Source organism: Littorina saxatilis, linkage group LG13 (assembly GCF_037325665.1).
Source record: "Littorina saxatilis isolate snail1 linkage group LG13, US_GU_Lsax_2.0, whole genome shotgun sequence".
Classification (NCBI taxonomy): domain Eukaryota; kingdom Metazoa; phylum Mollusca; class Gastropoda; order Littorinimorpha; family Littorinidae; genus Littorina; species Littorina saxatilis.
Genome location: NC_090257.1, coordinates 2134888 through 2154344, shown reverse-complemented (window position 1 = coordinate 2154344; position 19457 = coordinate 2134888). Strand labels below are relative to the sequence as shown.

The 19457-nt window shown below is 43.2% G+C and overlaps 1 protein-coding gene across 1 annotated transcript in view; it reads left to right on the top strand.

The window, feature by feature from the left end:
* Positions 1-19457, top strand: part of LOC138946245 (aminopeptidase NAALADL1-like) — a 42785-nt gene that overhangs the window by 3252 nt on the left and 20076 nt on the right. Inside the window, exons 2-3 of the mRNA XM_070317782.1 lie at positions 15052-15217; positions 16073-16219. Of these exons, the coding sequence (XP_070173883.1) occupies positions 15052-15217; positions 16073-16219 (313 nt within the window). The remainder of the gene's footprint in view (positions 1-15051; positions 15218-16072; positions 16220-19457) is intronic.

Genomic DNA, 19457 nt, shown 5'->3' with positions numbered 1-19457 from the left:
TCTCTGGGTCTGCACATAAAGTTGACCCGTGTCCTTAACGGCTACTATCTTTGATACCAGCTGCTGTGTCACTGTCAACCCTGGGGGAATCTTACAGTTACACATTTATTACTCAATTTACTTCATGAATACATCATTTCCGGTTTTTTTCGGATCCACTCAAACTCAAAGTCCTAATGAAATAAGAAAATGATCCCTTTTTGTTAATGTGCAATACATGATGTTTACTTTAATGTTATTGTTTTAAAACTGTTTTAACAGCTTGAAGAGAAGGCCAGACAAAGATGTTACTATTACAAAACGAAAAGTTACAATTTCAGAATGTTGTTAGACAAGTTTTTATTTTATTTTATTTTATTATTGTTATTATTATTATTATTATTATTTTTTTTTTAGCTAACTAGCATGTCTGGGTTAAGGCTTGCATGCTTGGTTTCGCAGAATGGGAGAAACTTTCATTTAACCGCGGCTGCTGTAAAATAAGAAAGAGAAACTTAGACCAGCCCAAATCTATGAAACCGTGACCTTCTTTTGAAAAGAAAAATCTGAAAGAAACTTTTACAACAATCGTAAAGGAGGCTTGGCATTCAGGTGTCCGAGATTCTCCACATCAAAGCTAGCTTCCCTGCATTCTTAGTGGCCAGGCCTGAGTGCCGCGCGCGTGAAAGAATGTAGCTGCAGACACGTTGAGGAAAGGTCCTTTTTGTTCAGTCATACTGCCGGAGACTAAGGATTAAATCCTAAAGAATTTATTTTATAATGGCTGCGCTCAGCATGGAACACTTAACATGCATACACAATTCGACTCCATTTGAAGATCGCACGGCCGAGATATGATCGATTAAAAGTTCGATACAGAGAGATCATGGCATCACTCGCCTGCCATTCTGCAGCAGGAAGAGGGGGGGATGAGGGGGTTCCTGGATAGAGGGTAAGGGAGGCTGGCTATCAGTAATCTGATCGCCGTGACCGCGGGCTCGCCGGATGCTCTCACCATAACTCTGGTCTGACAGCACAGCCTGTCTTTGATACCATATCTTGCTGGAATCTTCACAGTTTGATTATTTGAAGCAGTTTTTCACTTCAGTCTTTGTGATACACCAGAGCTGCATGGACGTTTATTTGTGGTCATCTACAACTTTAAAACAATGAAGGTTAGTTTTGGTTTGACTATTCCATAAAATACTTTAACTGAAGGTTTTACTGTCTGTACTGCCGCCTGAAAAACTCTCTTTTAGCAAGGATTTGTATGGCTGAACATTCCAGTCAAAATTCCTATTTTCATGTGTTTTAGTTGTTTTCCTCTAGAATCAACTGATTACATAAGTAACATGCAGGACGCACTATATATTATTGTGGTATTTAATGGTGGTGCTGTTATCAATGTTGAACATTACAAATTTGTGTTCATGAAAACTATTTTACTTGCAGCACTTCAAAGGCTACCACAATGGATGATCCATTAAAAACCTGTCCAATATGCAACGAACCATGTGACGTCGAGTTTAATACCCTGGGAAAGAAAGGATGTGCAAGTATGTTCTCTCTCTTGATTTGTTTCAATTCTTATGATAAATTTGAGTTTCTTAGTGTTCTGTATACTATAACGTTTGTTTGTTTGTTTGTTTGTTTGTTTTATGTCCTTTTTTATTTTGTTTGTTTTTGTTCTTTTGTTGTTTTTTCCCTTTGGTGTTCTTTTACATGTTGTGCTGTATTTGTAGTTTGTTGTATTACTGGGTGTCATCCAGTGAGACTTATCAAAGCAAGTGTGTGGGGTCATAGCCGGTTAACAAATTGCGTGCTTCTGTTGAAATGTCTATAAAAAAGAGTTTGTAGTGAGCAATGTTATTTGTTTGTTGATACAGGAATCAAGGATTCGAGCCAGAGAAGACAGAACAGAACCGTTCAGCCTACAGTTGGTCAAAGGGTGCATATCGAGTGTCGAAGGGATTACACCAACGACAATAATATCGAGAAAGACTTAAGACAGCAAAACAGAGATACCGATAAGACTGAGCTTGGAGAGCGAAGCACACGATCTAAGCAACACAGATTTGACTTTGCAAGTTGCTGCTTTTTCTGTGGGACTCGGGTAAATCTTTCCAAAACACGTGGACCTGATGAGGCATACAGAGTCAGAACATTATCTTTACAAACTGAAATTTTGAAAAAATGTGACGAAAGAAATGATGAGTGGGCAGATATCGTCAAGGGAAAGCTTGAATTTGCAAGAGACCTGCATGCAGCAGATGCTGTGTACCATATAACTTGTAACTGTAACTTCAGAGCGCTTGGTCTGTCAATTCCCAAACGTTATAATGACAAGCCAGGTGCATACGCACTGACAAACGCTCCAAGCCGAAGTGTGGGTAGACCACCGGACACTGAAAAACTTGAAGTTTTTGAGAAAACAGCAGAATATCTCATTAACCACGATGACGAACAGATCACCATCGGAGAGCTTGTGCAGAAAATGCAAGAGTTCAGTGGAGGGGTTGGTTACACCACCAAATGGACTGGCGGGGTAAAAAACGGTCATACACGTAAAATTCCACTCGTGCAAAAAACACGAGTGTACGTGGGAGTTTCAGCCCACGAACGAAGAAGAAGAAGAAGAAGACCACCAAATGGATGAAGGAAAAGCTCTTGGAGAGATTTGATGAAAAAATCATCATAGCGAACATTCTGGGCAAGTCTAATGTTGTAACATTCCGCACAACAGCTAAATCCATTCTTCATGATTTCTACAATTCTCCGAAGACTAATGACGACGAAAGTGAAAAACTGAAGCTGGTGAAAGCTGCTGCAGCACTGATAAAGAATGAAATAAAAGCTGCTTCTGCAACGACAAACAAGGAATATCCAACATCAGAGGATATTTCTTCAGGGGCGTACAACCTGGACTTTGTTCCCCAGTCCCTTCAGCTTTTCCTGCGTTTGATTTTCAGCGAAAAAGATGCTGACAATAAAATTGCATCTGTGGGACAAGCAATTGTCCAGGCAGCTCGACCTAGGGTTGTCATCGCCCCACTTCAAATTGGACTTGGAGTCCAAATGCACCACCATTTTGGCTCCCGATATCTGATCGATGTGTTGAATGCGATGGGCTTCTCGTCTTCCTACACAGAGGTGCAGAGATTTGAGACAAATGCAGCTGTGTCCCAAAGTACAGATATTCCAGGATGTGCCAAGAATGTGATTCTACAATACGTGGCTGACAATGTGGATCACAATTCCTGTACCTTGGATGGATACAATTCTTTCCATGGTATGGGAATGATTGCTACCACAACTCCTGGAACACGACGAACAACGCCTATTCCTAGGTTGGATGTCACCTCCAAAGATTCAAAAGAAAAGGGAACAATTGACATCGTGTATTTCCAGTCAAAGGCAGTTCACTTTGGGAACACTACATACAGGGAACTAGAAAACCTGCGAGCTGTTGACCCATCTATACACCTTGATGTCTTGTGGAAGGTGGTGTGGCCGCTGAAGCCTGCAAGACCTTCATGGTCTGGAACGATGCAGGCTGTCCACAACGACCGTCACCCTGGTAAGTCGAGCGTTTTCTTCTTGCCAATGATCGACATGAACCCTGGTGATCTGACTTTCATTCACTCTACACTGCTGTTCACGGCGAAGGAAGCAAAGAGACATGGCTCGACTCCAGTGCTCACTTTCGACCAGCCCCTATTTTGGAAAGCCCATGAGATCGTCGCCAACAAACCTGATGATGCTGACTTGGCCTCCATTGTTCTAAGGCTTGAAGGTTTTCACATGGAAATGAGCTTTTTGGGCTGCATTGGACGTTTGATGGAGGGCAGCGGTCTGCAGGAGGTGCTAGAACTGACATATGCACCAACAGCTGTCAACTACATGCTTCAAGGCAAGGCAGTGTCCCGAGCAGTTAGAGGCCACTTTCTGGTTGACTCGGCTCTGAACGCACTCCTGACCTCACAAACGTTCAAAATCTCTCTGCCACTCCCAGACCTGGATGTGACACTAAGTGACGTCTCCATTGAGGAAATTGATAGCACAGATGTACCAGAAGATGTGCAAATTGCTGGGACAGTGGATGATATCGCGCCATCAGCAAATGAAGATGCTCCTGTCTCATGTGAGGAGCCTGATGGGGACCTTGCCCGTGCAGCCAACATGTGGGACTTGTTGATGAGTGGAGCTATCCCGCTAGGAGAAGTTTGCGTTGATGAGACAATCGCATCGATTCAGCTAAAACTAGAACGCCAAAAGCAAACCCTCAAGTGCCACCCCACAGCTGCACTGTGGATTCAGTACATGGACATGGTTGACATTCTGCGCAAGTTCCTCAAAGCTGAACGCACAGGAAACTGGGACCTGCATCTGTCCACTGTCCATGAAATGATGCCTTTCATGGCAGCAGCAGGGCACAACCTCTACACCAAATCCCTCCACCTGTATCTCCAGGACATGCTGCAGCTGAAAGAAACTCACAAGGATGTCTACCAGAGCTTCCAAGCCGGTCACCATGTACGCAGGACGGATCGATGTTGGGCAGGCCTTTCTACAGACAGATGATTAAGAGAACAACTAGCATTGCTCTTTGGAGAATGTACAAATATGTATTGGAGACTTTCTTTATTTCTATGACAGTGACCGGTGTGAGATGTTTTTCAAATGTACAAATGTGTATTGGAGCCTTTCTTTATTTCTATGACAGTGACTGATGTTGTGAGATGTTTTTCAAGGGACATAATTATTATCATTCCTGTTGTTTCCTGATTTTTTTCTGATTACGGAATGTGTTCACAGATATTTGTATTCAGTGAATGCATTCATTGAGTGTTTTATGACTGCTTTGATGCTCAATTCTGCAGTCTGCAGTCGACCAATGCATGACTAACGCTGTGAATACATTATTGGTCAATAATGTTTATGAATGTTGTGCAATGTTTGTGTAATGATGTTGGAGTTATGTGCTTTGAATATAAAATGTTGTCGATTATTTGATTATGTGATGCTTTATCTAATCAATTGCCTTGTTTACGTTTGTTGTTTCATTGCTTGTGTTTGAATGGTTTGCTTTTGTATACCCTGCTCCCTTGTCACGCGGTAGACTATCCAGCGACTTCCTGACATCATTCATCTTACTTTTCTTAGTTTACACTGCAAACTTTGTGGCCTTTTTACATGTTGCTTGAGTGCGCTTACATTCTCCTGTACAGGAATACTTATGTTTTTGTAGAACAAAACCTTCACAAAGATGATGTTTGGTTTAAAATGAGTACAGTATTCTACTTTTAGTTGAAAACAATAAATATGACCTTGTGTACCAATTACTTTGGAATTTCCCCTGTGTGTGTGTGTGTGTGTGTGTGTGTGTGTGTGTGTGTGTGTGTGTGTGTGTGTGTGTGTGTGTGTGTGTTTAGTGCGTGTATAAAAAAAATATTTGTTATGCTGCTGAAAATGATTACACAGCCTTCACTTCACGCATAAACAACAAATTTGACCTTATGACCCAATGACCTTGACCTTTTGATTTTTAATATCTTAGACTTTTTTTATATTGTAATCATAAACTGTGACTTGCATGTTATATTTGATGTTCGTGGTGTCAAAACAGTTCAGACAATGTAAAAAACGTAGAATCGCTTTGTGACAAAATACACACTGACAAACACACTTGATAACTTTTTTAAAAATAATTATATTTTTCTCGATTTTTGACCAGACATACTACAAACATAGCAGAACATGAATCTGAAAACAGAAATTCTTTAGCAATAAATCCTTGGTTATGGTGCCATTTTCCGTAGACTGACTAGGCAATTTACCTTCTGTAACCGTGCGCACCCCCCCCCCCCTCCCATCCTCCCATCTTAAGACCTTTATACAATCTGAGAAACTAAGAACATGAAATGTTAATGATGAAAGTCGCCTTTTCATTTCAATGCTCGTGACAGGAGACTTGTTCCGCACAACTGATGGACGCTCACTTACTTGTTCCTCTTGTCGTTTGCTTAGGCCAAAAAAAAATTGTCTGTTTCTGGTAACATGGCTAAAAAAAATAGGGTCGGTAGGTAGGGATTTTTTTTTTTTTTAATTTTTTTTTTTTTTTACCCCAAATGTAGACCAATAAAACTAACTTTAAAAATCGCGCAAAGAGACTGGATTCACTATACATAGAGACAAGACACTCAACACATTTACAAATCGTCAGCGGACTTTCGTTTTCACACGTTTTTGTTGTTCATTTTCTCACCCTGTCCTTTACCACCAAAAAAAATATAAAAAAAATTTTGAGATTGGAAAAAAAAGTTTAGGGTCGTCGCCGAAATTTAGGTTCGGTCGGGTGACCAGAAACAGACAATTTTTTTTGTTGGCCTTAACATTAAATGGGGGTTGTCTTAAAATAGAGGTACATTTACACAGGGTTTACAGAACACAGGAGCTTGTGTCAAAGTGTTGATGCGAAGTCGGGACAGGTCACTCGAAGTAGTAGTAGTATAGTAGTGCATGTAATAGTACTGTAACAGTACCAGTAAAAGTAGCAGTAGTAAACAGTAGAGCTCTGGTTATAGTGTACGATACTTCAATATCTACCAGCCCCGGTTAGGTACCTTGACACAAACTCGTGTGGAACAGAACATCTGTCAGATGATCCGAGAAAGCATGGTCTTATCAGTTGCACTATGGCCGTTACCATTTTACGAGCGCAGGGGAGTGCTAAACTGTGACAACTGTCGCGGGCTAAACTGACGAAAGGTTGAAGGCAGTTCATACCTTCTGAGCCTTCTGAACTAAAGTTGGCCAACAAATTATTGCAACAAATTTCAAACCCAAATTAAAGCATTAATTCCTGTGTCATTTAATTAAAACTGTATATGCCAGTTAAGACCGTTCACTTAACCTTCAGGATCACCTTTTGGATTAAATATTTCTTTTACAGGGATCACGTGACCGCCGCTCAAGTAAGGGTACCCTCAAAATGTGTATCTCGTCAAAATTCCGAAATTTTCAAAGCAATCCACCATGTCTTTGCTAAAATGTAGCGCTTTTTGACATGATACCCATACAAATTGACGTAAAACGTTCCGTTTTTGACCGCTCTTGCCATCGACACCTGCATCAGTAGGACTAGGAATAGCATAGCACGCGAAATACCCAAGGTAGCAAAACAAAACAATCTGTTCAGGGTAGATCATTGGTTTGACTTTCTTCTCGTATGTCAAAGTTGCAAAGTTTTGCCTATTGTGATTTCTTGTCAATTTTTCATTCGGCTCTTCCGTTTTGTCTGGTCGATTTTGAGGGTACCCTTACTTGAGCGGCGGTCACGTGATCCCTGTAAAAGAAATATTTAATCCAAAAGGTGATCCTGGAAGTTAAGTGAACGGTCTTAACTGGCATATATATACAGTTTTAATGAAATGACACGGGGATTAATGCTTTAATTTGGGTTTGAAATTTGTTGCAATAATTTTTTGGCCAAGTTTAGTTGCCATCACAAAGATGCAGTTGGTCAGTAAGGGTTTCTGCCAGTGGAAATGTGAAAGAACAGTGCAGCCTTATTATAATTTATATTTGTAGACGCTCTGTGCTAAGACCTTGTTTCCCAAGTCTTCTTAAATCTTTAAACTTAAAGTCTGTAAATTTAAATTTTTTAAGATTTCGTCCATTGTAAGACGTACTTTGTCTCAAAGTTTTAAGTCTTAAAACAGCCTGTAACGCAATCATTCATTTCATAATTTGATTTATTGTTGTTTTTAGGCAGCCATCCTTCTATACTTGCAGAAGTTTATGCTGCACATGGGGGGAAGGAGGGGTATTGATGTGTTCTATTCGACAGAGTGACTGAACTGTTACAGTGTTTGTCTGCGTGTTTGTTTTGTTTTATTTATGTAAAGTGCTGGTTTGTACTTGGTTTTGTTGGGAGCCGCGATTCATCCTTGTAGACTTACTAGTTAAAAAGTGTCGTAATCGCGATAATTGCATCGCGCGAGTCATTCTGATAATCCTCGCTCCACGGCTATCGCCAGTTGTCTCTCTGACCGGACGCGACAGTCCTACGCGAATCTATCAAAACCAGATTGCATAGTGATCTCCCATGTGTTGTTCACGAGCACATTCTGATAAGCATCGCTCCACGGCTATTGCCAGTTGAGAATGAGCCGAACTCATTTTGACCTGAGTTCAGGATGTTCACGAGCAGTGTTCGCGAGACGAAAATGATTGCAGATTGGCCGACTTCGACAGTGATCTCCGTTCTGTTCTTCACAGTTATAATAAAGACATCGTTCTAAGGTCAAAACAAGTCGAAATTTTGGGACTGCTGCCGGAAGGAGACCGTAATATATGGTTGCATCACTGTCAAAAAAATCGTCTGCTCCAGCGAGCGACGAAACCAAACGGTTGATTATCACGTGACACTTATGCCATATTTAGAGTTGTTTGCACAGTAAATACATCCGCGAAAAATAGCTCGCTTGAAACTGTCTAAAATAAAAATTCCTCTGTAATTTAAAAATTACAAAACACCATGAAAAATCATTATCGACGATCGCGAATCTGCTTACATCCATAACACATTACAAAAAGCTCTAAATATGTCCCAAAAAAAATCGGGTTCCTTGGCAGACAAGGAAACTCAAGGCATCCTGTCAGGGAGAGAATGAGCCGAACTCATTTTGACCTGAGGATGCGCGCGAGTATGACTCGGACACTGAGTTAACCTTTGCCGTGCTTCCTGGGTTCACCTGTACCCAGAGACACACTAAAATCATTGTAACTCTGGAACCATTAAAGGTATCGTTTTGAAATTTTAAGTATCTCTCACACACCTAATTTGCTCTCTGTCTGCAAATTTTTAGTGTGTACATGACAAAACATTAAAATTAATTGATTATGATAATTTACATACACACTACCGATGGCGCGGGTTCACACAAACCCATACTTTTAAAGAGTAGTAGTGATTGTAACTATCCCTCTGCCGACGGCGTGGGTTCTGCTACACCCATACCAAAGCGGCGGAACAGTGTCTGTCAGCCTGTTTGTCTCCAAGAGACTGTCTGTCTCTCTGTCTGTCTGTCCGTATCTCTCTGTCTGTATGTCTGTTGTCAGTTCCTCTGTCTGTCTGTCTGTCTATCCGTCTATCTGTCTATCCGTCTATCTGACTGTCTGTCTATCTGACTGTCTGTCTCTGTCTCTCTCTCTGTCTCTCTCTCTCTGTCTCTCTCTCTTAGTCTCTCTCTCTGTCTCTCTCTCTTTCTTAGTCTCTCTCTCTCTCTTTCTTAGTCTCTCTCTCTCTTTCTTAGTCTCTCTCTCTTTCTTAGTCTCCCTCTCTCTCTTTCTTAGTCTCTCTCTCTCTCTTTCTTAGTATCTCTCTCTCTCTTTCTTAGTCTCTCTCTCTCTTTCTTTGTCTCTCTCTCTCTTTCTTAGTCTCTCTCTCTCTCTTTCTTAGTCTCTCTCTCTCTCTCTCTTTCTTAGTCTCTCTCTTTCTTAGTCTCTTTCTCTCTTTCTTAGTCTCTCTCTCTCTTTCTTAGTCTCTCTCTCTCTATCTTTATTTGTCTCTCTCTCTCTATCTTTCTTAGTCTCTCTCTCTCTCTTTCTTAGTCTCTCTCTCTCTCTTTCTTAGTCTCTCTCTCTCTCTTTCTTAGTCTCTCTCTCTTTCTTAGTCTCTCTCTCTTTCTTAGTCTCTCTCTCTCTTTATTTGTCTCTCTCTCTCTATCTTTCTTAGTCTCTCTCTCTCTTTCTTAGTCTCTCTCTCTCTCTCTTTCTTAGTCTCTCTCTCTTTCTTAGTCTCTCTCTCTTTCTTAGTCTCTCTCTCTCTTTCTTAGTCTATCTCTCTCTCTTTCTTAGTCTCTCTCTCTTTCTTAGTCTCTCTCTCTCTCTCTCTTTCTTAGTCTCTCTCTCTTTCTTAGTCTCTCTCTCTCTCCTTCTTAGTCTCTCTCTCTCTCTCTTTCTTAGTCTCTCTCTCTCTCTCTCTTTCTTAGTCTCTCTCAGTCTCTCCCTCCCCTCTCCCTCCCCCTCTCCCTCCCCTGCAAGAGGTCGGTGAAGGGAGAAACTCGATGCACCCACTGAAGTAGCGCTGTGGGTTTCCCTGAACCCACCCCGTCGTTAGAGAAATAAACGGTAAAAACCCTCTTTCAAATGTATGGGTTCAGACAAACCCGCATCGTCGTTAGAGGAATAAACGGTAAAAACCCTCTTTCAAATGTATGGGTTCAGACAAACCCGCATCGTCGGGAGTGTGTAGTCAAAAGCGGCATCCGGCAAAGGTTAAGAGGGGGGGGGGAGGGGGTTGGGGTTATGGGGGAGAGAAGTGACACAGTGCCCTGGGCGATTTGCAGGTGACAATGGGGGTGGACAACAGAGAGGAAGGCGGATTGGGCGTGGCTGTAGCGTCCTTCCTACCTGAGGTTCTCTGTCTGCCTCGATACTTTGTGGGCAGTCCATTTGCGCACGTTTAATGGTCGTCCATTAACGCGTGTAACATTGCGGAATATTGGCGCCAATTAGCGTCCTTCTCTTAAAATGAACGGTTGTGGGATGTAAGTGCAATGGAGGTGGTGTGCTATTGGTCAAGTTCTATTAATACATGTGTAAGGCCAAAAAAAAATTGTCTGTTTCTGGTAACATGGCTAAAAAAATAGGGTCGGTAGGTAGGGAATTTTTTTAATTTTTTTTTTACCCCAAATGTAGACCAATAAAACTAACTTTAAAAATCGCGCAAAGAGACTGGATTCACTATACATAGAGACAAGACACTCAACACATTTACAAATCGTCAGCGGACTTTCGTTTTCACACGTTTTTGTTGTTCATTTTCTCACCCTGTCCTTTACCACCAAAAAAAAAAAGTTTAGGGTCGGCGCCGAAATTTAGGGTCGGTCGGGTGACCAGAAACAGACAATTTTTTTTTTGGCCTAAGTTAACCGTAAGAATGAGCTGCAATATTATTACAGAGCACTAGGATTCTTCTTGTCCATCTATCTACGTCTGTCTATCTGATGTCAATCTTTTGGGTAGTAGTGTTGGGGGAAGGGGGGGGGGATGCTTGCCAGTGGGACCAGAATTGCTAGAGGTTAACTCGATGCGTTGCGACTCCTCGCAACTGAAGAAGGAAAATAATGCTATTATCATTATGATAAGGTCATATGAGCAGACTGTAAACCCGTGGCTGCTTCTAAGACTTAATTTTTGGTTACAGATAAAAAGCTATGTGTGTCAACAACCTGTGAATAGTCCTCCAAGACGATAACGACAACGAAAAGGGGAGAGAGGAAATACGACGAGATAAAGAGAGACAGACAGTGGCATAGACGTGCATCAAACATATCTCCCTACAAAACCTCAGTGACTCAGAGAGTCTCAAGATTGAAAAAGCTGCAATTCAATTAGTAACGCTTTATTACTGCCCGTTGTAGCCGTTTAAAGCTGCAAGCATTCCCCTTCGTCAGCTGGGTTTACACAGACAGATTGAGATGGGATCTTGCCGGTGTAACGAATTTTTTACTCCACGAAAAAAATACTCCGGAGTAAATATTTCGTACGAAATTCTTACTCCGAGTACACTTTTCGTACGAGAAAAGAACTCCACAAGGCACGAAAAAATTACTCCCTCCACGACAGTTTTACTCCCCATTTTTTTTACTTCCAGTAAAAATCTTGTACGCAAAAATGGGATGCGGGCGAAGGGATAATGCCAATAAGTGATCTTGCGCACACGAATGTCGCGCTACCCTCCTTCCACCCCTTCCACCACCAAGACTAACAGGGGACAAGGGAGTAAAAATTTCGTACACCTGGCATGGGAAGTTAAATTGCTCGTATTGGGGTGAAGTGATTTATTCGTTATTTATTCGTCAGGGGAGTAACATTTTTGTACGAAATGTTTACTCGGAACTCACCTGTCTTGGGGAGTAATTTTCTCGTGCAATGGGGGAGTGCTTTTTTCGTAAAGGGAGTAACTTTTTCGTACGAAATGTTTACTCCGGAGTAAAAATCTCGTGGGAGTAATTTTCTCGTGTTACACCGGCGGCCATAGAAATTACAAATTGGCTGGGAGCAACGGAGGTATGTGATGTCAGTAGCGGTAAGAGAGTCATGCAGACTATCATCGAAGTTGTTCGGGGGACACTAAAATTGTACTGTCAAGACATTCAAGATTATGGGATTTTCTTGCTTTAGTGGGTTAAATATTGTTTTATTCAATAATCGATTGGTACAATATGTGATTATAATCATTAATGATGTTAAGAATCAAGATGATGATGGATGGAACTTTATGTCCTACAGGTCTCGATTTGGTGTGCTTATTAAAGACAAGATTAGTAGCATGCTAAAAGAATTCGGAGCATCAAAAGTACTCGCATTTGAAGAAGGAAATATATAATTTCAAGGTCTATTTTACCGACAGCCCACTTCGTCAACATCACGGGCCAAAGAATCTAGACACAGCCATCGTCGAACGCTGAAGAAGAAGAAAGGTCTATTTAGTAGTGGTGTTTTTCTAAGTTCCTTCGCGTTGCTGTAGAAGATTAAGGGACATGTATACAACATGTGAGTGGTCCTCTAACCGGACTGGGTGCGAAGGAGAGTGTTTGAAAGAGAGAGAGAGAGAGAGAGAGAGAGAGAGAGAGAGAGAGAGAGAGAGAGAGAGAGAGAGAGAGAGAGAGAGAGAGAGAGAGAGAGATGCATGGACACTTATAGTTATACAAAACCTGTGAATGGTCCTCCAAACAGATCATACATGTATGAGATAAAGGGGACAGAGACAGAGAGCTGCATCGACCCCCCGACCCCCTCCCCCATCCCCCCAATAATATATATTTTTTTTTTAATGTTGTTGTTTGATTATTGTCCCTCGCGGGTTAGGGGGAAGAATTTACCCCTCCCTGGTCCCCCCGCGGGTTAGGGGGAAGGATTTACCCCTCCCTGGTCCCCCCGCGGGTTAGGGGGAAGAATTTACCCGATGCTCCCCAGCATGTCGGAAGAGGCGACTAACGGATTCTGTTTCTCCTTTTACCCTTGTTAAGTGTTTCTTGTATAGAATATATATAGTAAATTTTTGTAAAGATTTTAGTCAAGCAGTATGTAAGAAATGTTAAGTCCTTTGTACTGGAAACTTGCATTCTCCCAGTAAGGTAATATATTGTACTACGTTGCAAGCCCCTGGAGCAAATTTTTGATGAGTGCTTTTGTGAACAAGAAACAATTGACAAGTGGCTCTATCCCATCTCCCCCCTTTCCCCGTCGCGATATAACCTTCGTGGTTGAAAACGACGTTAAACACCAAATAAAGAAAGAAAGTTTGATTATTAGCACATTTACTCTTCTATACCTGGCAGGCGAATTACTTAAGTAAGTAAGTAAGTAAGTAAGTAAGTAAGTAAGTAATTCGCCTACCTTTATCCGGGCCTTATCGGCCGTCACCGTTTGTGATGGGATTTTGCTGGCGGCCATAACTTGGCTGGGATGGCTTTAGACAGGGGGGACAACGGAGGTATGTGCTGTCAGTGGTGGTCAGACAAGCCTGCGGGCCATCATCGACTGTGTAGGGGGGCCATTACAATCCTATTCGTCTTGCTGTCAAGAGATGGAAGAATGTGGGATTTTCTTGCTTTAATCTCCATCTCTAGGCTGGCTCAGTATAGGGTCCTGGTCTTACACCTTGCACATCGACGTGTTTAATTGTCACATCCATCTCTAGGCTGGCTCAGTAGGGTCCTGGTCTTACACCTTGCACATCGTCGTGTTTAATTGTCACATCCATCTCTAGGCTGGCTCAGTAGGGTCCTGGTCTTACACCTTGCACATCGTCGTGTTTAATTGTCACATCCATCTCTAGGCTGGCTCAGTAGGGTCCTGGTCTTACACCTTGCACATCGTCGTGTTTAATTGTCACATCCATCTCTAGGCTGGCTCAGTAGGGTCCTGGTCTTACACCTTGCACATCGTCGTGTTTAATTGTCACATCCATCTCTAGGCTGGCTCAGTAGGGTCCTGGTCTTACACCTTGCACATCGTCGTGTTTAATTGTCACATCCATTGAAGCATTGTGGACGAGTAAGCAGCGCAGTAGGACTAGAAATTAATTTTTGTGTTGTCTTGGTGAGTGTGTTAAAAGCTTCACTGAGACGTGCCTGACCCACACATATATTATCTAATTGTGCTTGTATCAGTTGTATTGCGCCCGACTCTCAAGAAATGTGAGAAAATTAGGAGAGAAGGGAGGTCACTTTACAGTAATTATGGACTGAACATCTCCAAAAGCTCAATAAGTTTGGTTTAAAATTGAAACTTTCATTATTTTAAACCAAACTTATTGAGCTTTTGGAGCTGTTCAGGGGGTGAAGTTGATGTCTGCAGGCGGTCGTTCTTAAACAAAATAAGGGACGGGGGGTGGGGTGGGGGGGGGGGGTGAGATAGTATAACAGTATGTCTGCAAGATGTTTGGTCAGCAGCCTCCGCTTCTTCTACACCCCCCCTCCCCACACACACACACACACATGCCCCTATCAAAAGGATACAATCGTACTTGAATAAGCGTGTCACAACGAAGACCTGCACCTGGGGTGTTTACTCCTGATTAATAACCGCAAAGTCCTCCCATCAGCCGTCACTGTAGTGTCACTGATGAAAAGCGTGCTCTTTGCCATCTTCCCTTTCTGTCCATGTCTGTCCACTTGACTTAACACAACCCCGCTCCTGGAAACACAACCGAGACAAAGACAGACAGAGAGAGAATGGAAGAGAAGAGAGAGAGAGAGTGAGAGAGAGAAAGAGAGAGAGAGAGAGAGAGAGAGAGAGAGAGAGAGGAGAGAGAGAGAGAGAGAGAGAGAGGGGGAGAGAGAGAGGAGAGAGAGAGAGAGAGATAGAGAGAGGAGAGAGAGAGAAGAGAGAGAGAGAGAGAGAGAGAGAGAGAGAGAGAAAGAAAGAGAGAGAGAGAGACTACACATTTGCCTTTTTTTTACACCCAAAACTACACATAGTACACCATAGGGGTAAACAGGTCTGGAATGAGACTTTCGTTGAACGGGAATATATATATACGTATCTCTACCACAGAGACTTCAAGCAGTACGACGAACCGGTGTCGGGCAGCCTGGTGGAGCGCAAGCTGGAGCAGAAGGTGCGGCAACTCCTGCAGGACTACATGCTGGACGAGGTGGAGGTGGAGGAACACGCTGTGGTCGTCACTTATGCTGACCCTGCCAGACCTAACACCTTGCAGGTACAGTGGAACTACCCCCCCCCCCCCCCCCTCCCCCAGAGCCCGTTAAGACCTACAGAAAATCAGGTGTTAAAAAGAAGGGGGTCTTGACAATGGAGGTAAACTTATAGAGGTTATCAACGGTACATCTTAAAAATCAAGGTCTTTAAAATGGGGGGGGGGGGGGGGAGGGGGGGAGGGGGGGGGCTACTATTAAGACCTCCCAAAACTGAGAAAATCAAGTTTTTACGGAGAACGTCATGAAAATGGAGGTAATTTTATAGAGGTTATGAAAAGTATATTATATATCTAAACATGTATATCTGAAAAATCAAGGTCTTAAACCTAAAAAAAAAAAAAAAAAAAAAAGGGGGGGGGGGGGGCTACTGTAGAACTAGTAGGGGTTGGGTGAATGGGTGGTGTGTTTCGACTTCGAGATTGGGTAGTGCGGGCGTGTTTTGCATTTCAGTTTGAGAGGTTGTTCGGATGGAGGCTTTTGTAGCGGCAAAAGAGACCTGTAAAGTTGCTTCTGTGCGTGTCACTTTGTGTGTGTGTGTGTGTGTGTGTGTGTGTGTGTGTGTGTGTGTGTGTGTGTGTGTGTGGGGGGTGTAATGAATAGAGATAGAGTGAGAGAGGCCGATGGTTTTTTGTGTGCAACCCTCTGACATATTTCATATTTTTGTAATGTGTCCAAACGTACAACAGACAGAGAGAGACAGAGAAGGAGGGGGTGGTCAAACTGACTCAAAGGAAGGAAATGTGGCCAGGTTCTGATTCTGAGCCATCATGATCATTGGACTGCGTGAAAGTTGTACTCGCGTGTGTTGAAGATTTGATATTGCTTTTCTTGTGACATGTGTCTCCGTCTGTTGTAAGGTCTTACGCAGGGACAACAACACCGTCATCAATGTCACGTTGAAGAATGACGTCACAGCGAGCAGTGACAGCAGATCGACGTCACACAGCACCACTGACGACTGGAAGTACCCTTTCGTCGTCCACTCCCCTTCTGGTGTTGTGGAGGTGAGCAAGAGGAATGTTTATTTCTAATTTTGTTTGAATGGTATTTGTTTTTCGCAGGGTTTTGGCGTTATTTCTGCTTGTCAACTGAACCGTGCTGGGTCGAAAATAAAAACATAATCTATTTAACCATAATTTTTTGTTCACTATCATCCATGGACGAAACTGTGACACGGTCACAGATAAACGATGGAGCAACTCAGGAAACGAACCAACATTTCCAAGCAAACAAAAATCAACAAACAATTAAACAGACAATGTCTTAATAAAATACACGTACAAAGAAGCGTTTACATTAATTACCATCGGTGGACAGATGTTGTGCTGAATTCATTGTCGGTTGACATCAGAGCGCCGGTCGTACTTTCCCGTGCTTCAGTGATTGGCATGTACTGCTATGTTTAGGTTATTTTTATATGGAGTGGAGTATAATATTTTGGTGGTTTTAACTGTTCACGGTTAACTGTTGAAACTGATAACACGGCAATAAATCGTTTAAAGCAGAGCTTGCACGCACGCACGCACACACGCACACACGCACGCACGCACGCACGCACGCGCGCACACACACACACGCACGCACACACACACACACACACACACACACACACACACACACACACACACACACTTTAAGAAAACAACACTGCATTGTAATTTGTATCGAATGCTAATGTCCTTTACAGGGTTTTTCCAAACGAGGATCGGATCAGTCGCGAATAACCCCTTCAACGACCTAAAAACAAAAGACACTCGTAAACATGATCCAACACCCTTGAACTGAAAATCCCCCCCAGTGTACATGACTTTGCATAAAGCCTCTTGAAAACCAAGACCAATCTTGACATCAAAACAGACAAAGGCAAGCAACTGTTTCAGACTTGCGAACAGTTTGCACGATTGCCAGTCCAAGGATGAACATATTCTTTTCCAAAGTCAAGCAAAGATAAAGATTCTCTTACACGCACTCCTGCATATTTTACATCTCACGTCGTAAGCCTATCTCAACTACGCTGACATTTCGCAGGGAATGCGTAGACGGGTTTTTCTCAATCAAGAGGTTAGGCTTTGCAAACAAACGCCGCTTACAAACGCTTTAAACGGCTCGAAGACGACCGTGAAGCTATAGGGAGCGATGTATTCGTGTTTGTGCGCGTCGCTCGAATTACAGTACAATATGCACGAAAGTTGTTATTCGACACTGTGTGAATTATCCCTGGTATGGTTGACATTGAAATGAACGCAAAAAGCTGGCTACTGACTTCACTTGGAATATGTGTTTCCTGTCTGAGCGTCTGTCTGTCGGTGTGTCTGTCTGTCCGTCGGCCTGCGCGCGCAAGGTTTTGCATATATGCGTCTGCATCTATGCATCTGTGTATGTCTGGTCACACATGTGTGTGTGTGTGTGTGCAATGGTTTGCATGTGTGTGTGTTCGTCTGTCTAATGTCTTACTAGGGCGCCTGTCTCTTGTGTCAGCGTCGAAGCTACGATCGCACTAGTAAAGACGGCAAAGAAAGCACTGGCGTTTTATGTGGAAAATGGCTTATACTTTGTTCTCACCTTCTGCGCAATTCATGCTTCAGGATTACAGCAACCTTCCCCACCCCAACCCCTCTCTCTCAGTCTCCTGTCTGACTGACTGTTTCTCTCTCTCTCTCTCTCTCTCTCTCTCTCTCTCTCTCTCTCTCTTCCCCCCCCCCCCCCCCCGCCAATGATCTGTCAGTATCATTCACTAATAGATCGGTACAGAAGGAGGGTGAACAAGAATTAGTTCACTTTGAACAGACTAGCTGTCAGTCACACAAGATTGGTCTCCCCCTCCCCCCCAATCTCCATCTCTCTCTCTCTCCCCCCCAATCTCCATCTCTCTCTCTTCCCCCCCCCCCAATCTTCATCTCTCTCTCTCCCCCCCAATCTCAATCTCTCTCTCCCCCCCCCCCCCCCAATTTTCATCTCTCTCTCCCCCCCCCCCCCAATCTCCATCTCTCTCTCTCTCCAACCAACACCCCCAGCCCCTTCCCTGTGTGTGTCTATTTCTTTCACCCACATACAGCCAAAACAAACACCTCAAAACCTGTGACTAATTCGTAGTACTTGCCAGCGTTCACGATTTGTCAAAAAAATGGCTCGACCAGGGGGAAAAATGACACGCAGCACGAATTGTCCCCTCCCCTGAGGATTAGCTCTTTATCGCAGGGAGCTAATAGTCGCTTCACAAGTCGATGGCAAGCAGTGCGGCGTGGTAAAACAATCTCTTGACAGCAACTCGATCCTGTTTTGTCCGACTAGGGGGCTGAAACTTCACCCCGGATTAGCATGCTTTGCTTAAGGACAGAGGGAGAGGGAGGGGGGGGGGGGGGGGGGGGGGAAAGGAGGAAAGAAAAAACAAACAACCACGATGAAAACTATGGCGTGTTTTTTTAAGTGTTGTGAATCGTTTTAATCGACGAGATAGCTTATGGCGGGCATAGACATCGACTGTGGCTTTAACATGTTCGCATGCTAGTAGCATGCAGGTTCATTTTTCTCTTCCTCTGTGTGTGTGTGTGTGTGTGTGTTTGATCTGGTGTGATGTGATCTGACAGATGTAGGCTAAGCATGGAGGAGAACAGCTCAATAAGTGGCTTTATTTTGTGTTGTAATACGAAGTCGGCACCCTCCTCATCCTCGTCATCATCATCATCATCATCATCATCATCATCATCATCATCATCATCATCATCATCATCATCATCATTAAGGGCTATTGCCATTTGTTTGCATGTGTGTTTGTGTGCGTGTGTGTGTGCGCGCATGTGAGACTGTGTGTGTGTTAGTGTGTGTGTGTGTTAGTGTGTGTGTGTGTGTGATGACTATCGTGTGTGACTACTCTTGTCAGTGTAACTGTAAGCGACAGGCAGGGTTTAAAAGATCCTCCCCGGATTGACAGCATCATAAAAAAAAGTCCTACCGTACGGTGTGTGAAGTGCTGAACGTCCGACACGTGGCACTTGTATACATGTGTGTCTTCTTTCTGGGTGAAGAGCATTTTACAGCGTTACTCCGTCGCAGAGACAGAGAGAGAGACAGAGAGACAGAGATAAGGTCGTTAGAGGCATTGTACGTGTGTGTGTGTGTGCATGCGTGCTCGCGTGCGTGCGTGCGTGTGTGTGCGTGCGTGCGTGCGTGTGTGTGTGTGTTTGTGTGCATGTGTTAGAGCTCTGTAGGAAGGGCCAATCCTCAGTAACAGCTACACTTATA